This window comes from Xiphophorus maculatus, chromosome 9 (genome assembly GCF_002775205.1).
Source record: "Xiphophorus maculatus strain JP 163 A chromosome 9, X_maculatus-5.0-male, whole genome shotgun sequence".
Taxonomy (NCBI): domain Eukaryota; kingdom Metazoa; phylum Chordata; class Actinopteri; order Cyprinodontiformes; family Poeciliidae; genus Xiphophorus; species Xiphophorus maculatus.
The window spans coordinates 30,045,212-30,052,990 of NC_036451.1; the positions used below are offsets into that span (position 1 = coordinate 30,045,212).

At 42.3% G+C, this 7,779-nt stretch overlaps 1 protein-coding gene across 1 annotated transcript; it reads right to left on the reverse strand.

Moving 5' to 3' along the window:
- Positions 1-1,216: 1,216 nt before the first annotated feature.
- rtca (RNA 3'-terminal phosphate cyclase) lies at positions 1,217-7,444 on the reverse strand. Its single transcript, XM_005808381.2, has 11 exons — positions 7,301-7,444; positions 7,042-7,142; positions 4,765-4,908; positions 4,560-4,683; positions 3,604-3,662; positions 3,380-3,521; positions 3,174-3,295; positions 3,050-3,108; positions 2,469-2,563; positions 2,290-2,394; positions 1,217-1,521 (listed from the first exon to the last, which is right to left on the reverse strand). The coding sequence occupies exons 1-11, from the start codon at positions 7,349-7,351 to the stop codon at positions 1,423-1,425; spliced, it is 1,101 nt and encodes a 366-aa protein (XP_005808438.1). The 5' UTR covers positions 7,352-7,444; the 3' UTR covers positions 1,217-1,422.
- Positions 7,445-7,779: the final 335 nt, after the last annotated feature.

Below are 7,779 nucleotides of genomic sequence, written 5' to 3' on the forward strand. Positions count from 1 at the left end.
CACTGAGTTAACGAGCTGTAGCAAACGGAGACTTCTCATTTTTGTCTTTTAAATACATATTTTACTGATCTGATGTAAGTTTACGAGAAAGTAGCTTAGCTGCAAGAACCAGTCATCAAAACAAATGTTTTTCCCTAATTTGATCTTTTTGAGGTGAATTATTGATAAATATTTTAATATATTGAGAATTTAAATAAAATATTCTAATGAATCTGAAACTTGATGCATCGAAACAAAACAAATCATGTTCAGGTAAATGAGCTTCCTGCTCAAATTAAATACATAAAGTTACAAAAAACACTTTAAAAAATATTCTTGCAGTTTTCAGACATTTAGTAAATAATTTTAGACATTATAACTGACCCAAAACTAGAATAAATTTGTCAACTTCAGTGCGTGAGGAAAATGTATCTGTATCTTTTATGAAGTTCCCCAAATTTATGCTTTTAATCAAACATTTTGAATTTTGTTACTATACTGTGCAGTATTAATTTCAAACACTTTCAAGGACATTATACACTCTACAAACTATAAAAACACAAAATTGAAATTCAAGGATTTTCAAGGATTTCAAGCACCTGTAAAATCTGCAGAGGAAAAACTGATGAAGAATTTTGCTCTGATTTGAAGGTTTTAGGGTTTCAGAGTCCAGATGAGCAAAATCAGCTTCATGAAGCCAAACTGACCTGCAATGAGTGAGATCCAGACGCGGTTCGGTGCTGGTCCGGGTCCAGGAGCGGGTCCAGGTCCGGGTGTGGGCTGGGGGGCCCGGGGTTGGTCCTGGTGCCTCCTCCAGGGCCCCGTCTCCGTCATGCTGCAGGACGGCCGGCGGACTGCGAGGACACTGAGCCGGGACGCTGCGGCGGTACCAGCGGCGACCCGGGTCGGGTTACGGCCGGTGGCGGAGGAGGACAGAGGTGTGAGCTTACAGCAGCCTCGGGTTTCAACACATCGAGCGCCGAGCCGGACTCCAGCTCACCTGCAGCAGGTCAACACGACACCGAGCCGCTGACGCCATGGAAACGGGGCGGCACAGGAAGTTCTGGTTCTGATCCAGCAGCTGGAGTCTGGAAAAGGTCACGCTGTTTTTGTTCCCCCATCCTCAGCTGGAGGAAACTACATTACCCAGAATTCAGCTGAGTTCATTCAGTTTCGTCCAACAACAACAAAATCTTTAAAATGAAACAAAAACCATAAAAAAATCTTGATTGCTTGGAAGATTTTTATTTAATTATTTCATCACATTATTAAGGAAACAAAAAAACCCTGAGCGACAGAAACTAAGAGGGTCAGCCATGTCAGGAGCAGCTACGAGTCCAGCAGAGTGTGTGTGTGTGTGTGTGTGTGTGTGTGTGTGTGTGTGTGTGTGTGTGTGTGTGTGTGTGTGTGTGTGTGTGTGTGTGTGAGAGTGTGTGTGTGGGGCTACAAGTTGGGGTTAACCACTCCGGATCCTTGACACTCGATGATGTATGTGACGCCGCTGCTCAGCTCGTCTTCGCTCTTTGTTATTGTGAACTTCGCCTGCAGACACAACAGGAACAGGAAGAATTAGAGTTTCAAAATAAAAGCCTATTTGAGTTTATTTTTATTCTAATTATATAGCAGCTCCAGGAGAAAGAATGATTTCTGGAGACTAAAGAGGAACATTTGGAGAAAATATTTCTACCATCCTAATGGGGAAGCACGGTGGTGGCAGCATCATGTGGGGAGATTTAAACTCAAATCACAAATCATTATTCTTCTCCTGCAGCAGTCAGTCTTACGAGGCTCTAAAGAGGCCTCTGACTGAAGACTGCTGCTTTATGACAGTTTTATGACAGGCGAACAGCTCAATATTCCCCAGTAACACGTCCTGGATGAAATCATCACTGCTAATCCTCCTCCTTTGCTTTCGCCACTTGAATCTCTGATAGAAGAGACGGCTTGAACTTCCTCCTTTTCTCAACTCACAGTTCAGGAATTATTTCAGTTTTTGAGATGCTAAACAGCTGCTCCAGGTTATATAAAAACCATCCTTTGTTGCCATGGTTACATATCATAACTATCTGAAAGTAAAAGTGAGAGCAGAACTCCTTGGCATCGATAACCAGAGGAAATAACTGAAAACAGCAAATAGTTCACATGATTTACCAACTTCTTGACAAATTTCAGTGAGCAAATGATTATGAATCTGTGATTTATTACTTTTAGAAACTAACATGACTAATTTCGCAGTTGGACTTTAATCATTTCTCACTGGAGCGTCTCCAGCTGTGATCTGATCTCAGGTTCAGCTTCTCGCTGTCTGACCTGAGTGAGCTGCTCTGCGATGTGGATGGCCGTCTGCGTGTGCAGCGTCACGGCGCCAGTCCGAATCCTAGATGTTCCCTTCGCCAGCGCCATGAAGATGATGAGCTGAGGAGGAGGAAGAAGGGTCAGTGACATCATCACGATCATGATCATCATCCTCACGGCTGCTGCAGCCTCACCTGGTCCTGCAGGAACTCGTCCACGCAGCCGTTGTGTCTGAGGTTTCTCAGCAGCATCTCTGCAGCTTCTATTCCCACTTTATCTGCATAGACACCTGAAACAACAGGTCAGAGGTCACAGGGGGCAGGGCTAGAAACCTGATTGGTTGATCTTGGTTGACTTTATTCTTGTAATAAAACTTATTTTCTTAGCCTGGTCCTAAATACTCTGTCATTGTCACAAAACTTTATTCTCATGAATAATAAAAATAGTATCCCGGTTCTAATATTTCATTGTAGAATTGACCTGAATTCAAAGTCCAAATAAATAGAACCTGTAAACAAACTTCTGAAACAAGATGGCCACCCTGGGAGTTCTGACATCACTCTGAACTCTGGAGGAGTACATTGGTACTAAAATCAGCCGTGGTATAAGTCAAGCTTTTCCTCCAGTAAAACCATCAAACTGCTCCTGATTCCTCTGCAGTGATGAAAACACACTGATTGGTTTCCAGAGCGGTGCTGCCCCCTGCTGGTCATCAGTGACATAAACACTCTGATTGGTTTCCAGAGCGGTGCTGCCCCCTGCTGCTCATCCTCACCTTTCTTTCCCAGAGCCGATCCTGCGAACAGGCAGCCTGTGGATGATTCTGCGATGATTCTGAAACAGAGAGACCAATCAGAGAGCTGCTGGTGCTGTGACATCAGCGGGTGGGCGGGGCTTACATGATGCCGTTGCCGTTCCCGTAGGCCTTTTCCTTCTCCTGCACCGCCTGGATGTTGATGTAAAGTTCTTTGATTTCCTTCCTGATGGTCCGAACGGCGGCGGCTGACATGTCTTTAGCCAGCTGCAGACAGGAACAGGAAGTCAGCTCAGATAGACAAAACTAGCCAAAATAAAAGACTTTAAATCAGCTGAGAGGGGCTTTTACTTTGAAGGGCAGGACTCCGGCCACGAAGGCTCTGCCGTGGATCTTTGTGATGTTTCCTCTGTCCGTCATGGAGACGGGCTGCAGCTCTTTGAGCGGCTGAGCCGTCACCACCACCTCCCCGCCGCCTTTGGGGTAGTAGCCCCTGCAGCACAAACAGACGCCATGACAACCAGGGTCTCTGACAGGAAACAGCAGCCGGACGGCGGCGGAGTCAGGAGACGGACCTCATCCTGATGTCGCAGTCAAAATGGACGCCGAACTTCTCCACAACGGGCTTGAAGACCTGCAGGAGGAACCAGGAAGTTTATGGAGAATTTATGGTTCCAAACTTTAAATATCCACCTTAAAGGTGTAGTTTGTAAGTTTTGTAAAAAATAAAAAAACTTTTTACATATTTGTTGTAACTGTCACCATGTTGTTGCAGCATGATATGAAACAGACATTCTGTAGAAAAACTGAGCTCCTGCTCCTAATGCGAACAAGAAACAACCAGTCAGACCCAGGAGGCGGAGCTTACTGCTGTCAATCAATCCTGTTTAGCATGAAATGTAAGACAACTTTTTGTGTCAATTGCACAGTCATTATGAGTAATAAATAACTATTACACTGAATCAGTGCACAAATTGTTTTAAAGTAAAAAACCTTTCTGCCTCAAATTAAACGCTGAAACACAATTCACAAAGAAAGTTACAAAATTCTGTAATTTGGCAAATATAAATAATTTCTGTAATTCTAACTGACCTAAAGCAAGAATAGTTTAGTCTGATTTGACTTCAGACACGAAGAAAAAAACATGTCTGTCTTTTAATTAGATGTATGAAAATATCTGGTTTCAATTGTAAAAAACAATTTTTAACAAATTTAAGCTTTTAATTAATTGTTAGATTAAATAATGCACTTTAGTAACAAACTGTGCAGTCTGAATATCAAACACTATAAAGGACTTTATACACAAATCAAGAACTTTCCAAACCCTGAAAAACACCAAATCAAAATTAAATGATTTTCAAGGATTTCAAGCACCCATATGGACTAACAGAATGGATCCTGTGTTGAGTGTACTGATATAAACAGGCTCTAACTGGACCTACTGGTCAAAATTTAACAAACTGGTGAATCTTTTATTTTGGACGCTGCTGCAGTGACCCTGTGGCTCCAGCAGGGGGAGCACTCAGCTTACCTTCACAGTGTAGTCGATCTGCGGGGCCATTTCTGCGTTGGTTCCTCCTTTCAGAAGGAGCTGAGAGGCGGCGTCAGCGTACAGCGCGCAGGGCAGGGCCGCCTGCAGCAGCAAACACACACTCCTGACAGAAAACACACACATTACAGAAACCGTGGCCGAGATGCGTCGGGGGGCGGTGCAGCGGCCGCCGGCCGCTCCTCACCCTGCGGTCTGCGTGTCGGCCGTGTGGTTCCCCGACCGGACCTTCCCTGGAGTCAGGCTGATGTCGGTGGAGCCGATGCTGGCCCCCTGCAGGCTGCCGGAGCAGAGGTCCGAGAGGAGCTGGAGGCCCGTCAGATGCTGCGGCCTGAAACAAAAAAAACAATAAACACGCAGCGTAAAAAGGGTTTAAACTGGGAAGAAAAAACAAAAACACACACATAGGAAGAAAGATTTAAATTGAAAAAATACAAATAAATGATTTAAACTGCTGAAAATACAAGCAAGGGTTCAAACCGAGAAATAACACGCAAGAATGGGTTAAAGTGAAATAATAAAAGACGCAGGACTGGCTTAAAGTGATGAAAACACTCAGAAAGAAAATATTCAAACTGAAAATAAAACACGCAGAAAAAACGTTTTACACTGAAAAAACACACATAAATGGTTCAAACTGGGAAAAACACTCAGGAAGAGATAAAACTGACAAAAATAGGCATAAAGGAAGGGTTTACACTTCGCTCTGCACAGATTGCAGTTTTCTGGCCAATTACCAATTTTTAAGAAGCCTGACCTGCCGACTCCAATTTTGGCCAACACCATTTCTTTAATCTGAAATGTCACTAAACATAGCAAGAAAACTGCGTTGGTAGGAGTGGTGACTATTATTAAGTGAAGACGTGACGTGGTGGGCGGGGCTAACAGTCAAACCTCTAACGACAGAACAGAAGACGACAGTGGCTGATGTTTAGACCTTTGCTGAGGAAGATAAAATCCTCAGATCGGCTTCACATGTAAATATCGGCCGATCTCCCAAAATAAAAGAAACCGGCGCTGATAAATTGGCTGGTTGACAAATCGGTGCACCACTAAATTTAACTGCTGAAAATACATAAAAAGGGTTGAAACTAAAGATGCACTGATTGGATATTGACCTCATATTGATATTGGTTCTGATATTGAAAAAACTCTAGATCGGATACTACGACAATGTTTCCGATCCCTAAGAGCACATCTACTCAGTCTAATTCTATGCTTTGTGCTGTGAGCGACATCATGCTTTATTCTTTATTTCACATTGTATTTAGAATGTCTAATTATATTTTCTGAACCGTTTGAAAGAAGGTTTGTTGCAGCTTATTTTTACGTGTTTGAATAATCAGTCATCCTGTTTCTGTCACTTTGTTTCTGCATTATTTATTTTACTTTGGCTGTTCTACTCCTACCTGCACCGACTGAACAAATTAAAATTGGTTTTCCATGTTTGACCAAGCTGGTCAAGCTGTTGGTGTGTTTAAGTGAGCTGCACTACTGCAGAGTTATCACATACATTTATGCCTTAGATTTTTTGTTTTGTTTGTTTTTTTAACATTTTAAGTCAATTCAGTTGTTTTTCTGTATCGACAGGCCGATAGCAGACCTCAGATATTGCAAGTGAAAAAAGTGGATCTGTGCATCTGTAGAGTTATTATGAAAGTGATAAAGATTTCAGGTTATAACCCAGATTAAATTTTTAATTATTTCTTAAAAATATATTTTTTACTCTGGCAAATAAAACATATGAAAGTTGTTTCTTTAAAAAAAAAAACTAATTGGAAAACATGTCAATGTTACACAACACGTGAATTTAGATAATAAAATACAGAACCAAAATAAAGGTTTGTGACCAAATAATCAAATCTATATCTGTGAACCAATCAGAACGGCTGAACATTACTAATTGTTTTTTGTAAAAATATTATCAAGGTCCAATGATCTCCAAATAGTTCACTACTGAAATTCAGATCATGTTATCTGAAAATGGCATTAAATTGGAACAATTTTTCCAGTTCTCATTGAAAGCAACATCATGTCAGGTTGATCTAAAAGCTGAGAGTCTAGTTCTTATATCTCTGAGCTGAAACAGAGTTGATGGATGTTTAACGATGAACATATTGTTCTGGAAGAAAGGCAGCAGCAGAGAAAACTGGGAATAATGTGAAACAGAAAGACGCTCCTATTGGCTGATTCACTGACGCTTCAGATGCTCATTAATATTCTTATTTATGGAGATTTTTGAATGAAGACTGGTCTGTGTTTGGAGATCCTGAAACATTAAATCTGTTAAAAGTTTAAAATCATCAGAATCCATACGAAAGTTACACATTTAACCTGAGCTGAGTCATAAATCTGACGCGAATAACCGAACATTAGAGTTGACTAAACGGGTTTTGTTCTTTTAAAACTGACTGAAGCAACTTTAATGAATAGGCTAACGTTAGCCTGTTAGCCGCTAACCCACCTGAGCCCCGGGGTGCTCCTGCCTGCCCGGATCTTCATGATCTTTATGGCGGAGCCGGTGATGCAGCTGAGCGCCGCCGAGACTCTCAGGATCTGTCCGCCCTAAGGAGAACCGACAGCGGGGTGAGACAGAAGCCGCACCAGAGGCGCTGAGAGGCGGCTGCTAGCCGCTAGCTCCCCGTTAGCCTGTTATTCTCAGCGCGGAGGACGAACCTCTGCGGCTTTCCGGTTGTTTCTCTGCTAATGAAGTGAATACTCACTCCCTCCATGACGCTGCCGTCTATCTCCACCGCCGCAGAGTCCATTTTCATTCACTAAACTCCGCTTCAACTTTCTCTCCCAGTTGTCCTGCTCAGCTGCTGACTGCGGTACTTTTCCAACTGTTCAGTCCGGCGGCATCAAGCTGGAAACGCCGAACTTATACTACTTCCGGTTACTGTTAAAATAAAATGCAGATAGCTCATACTACTTCCTCTGGCTATTAAAGTAAAACAAAGCTGTTAATGAAGATACATTTTATATATATATATATATATATATATATATATATATATATATATATATATATATACCAGACAACCAGACATTGTCGTAGTGGATAAACAACAGAGGAAAGCCGTTGTGGTAGATGTAGCAATACCAAGCATACTGCAACATCAGGAAAAAGGAGCACGAGAAACTAGAGAAATACCAGGGCCTCAGGGAGGAACTGGAGAGGGCCTGGAAGGTGAAGACCACA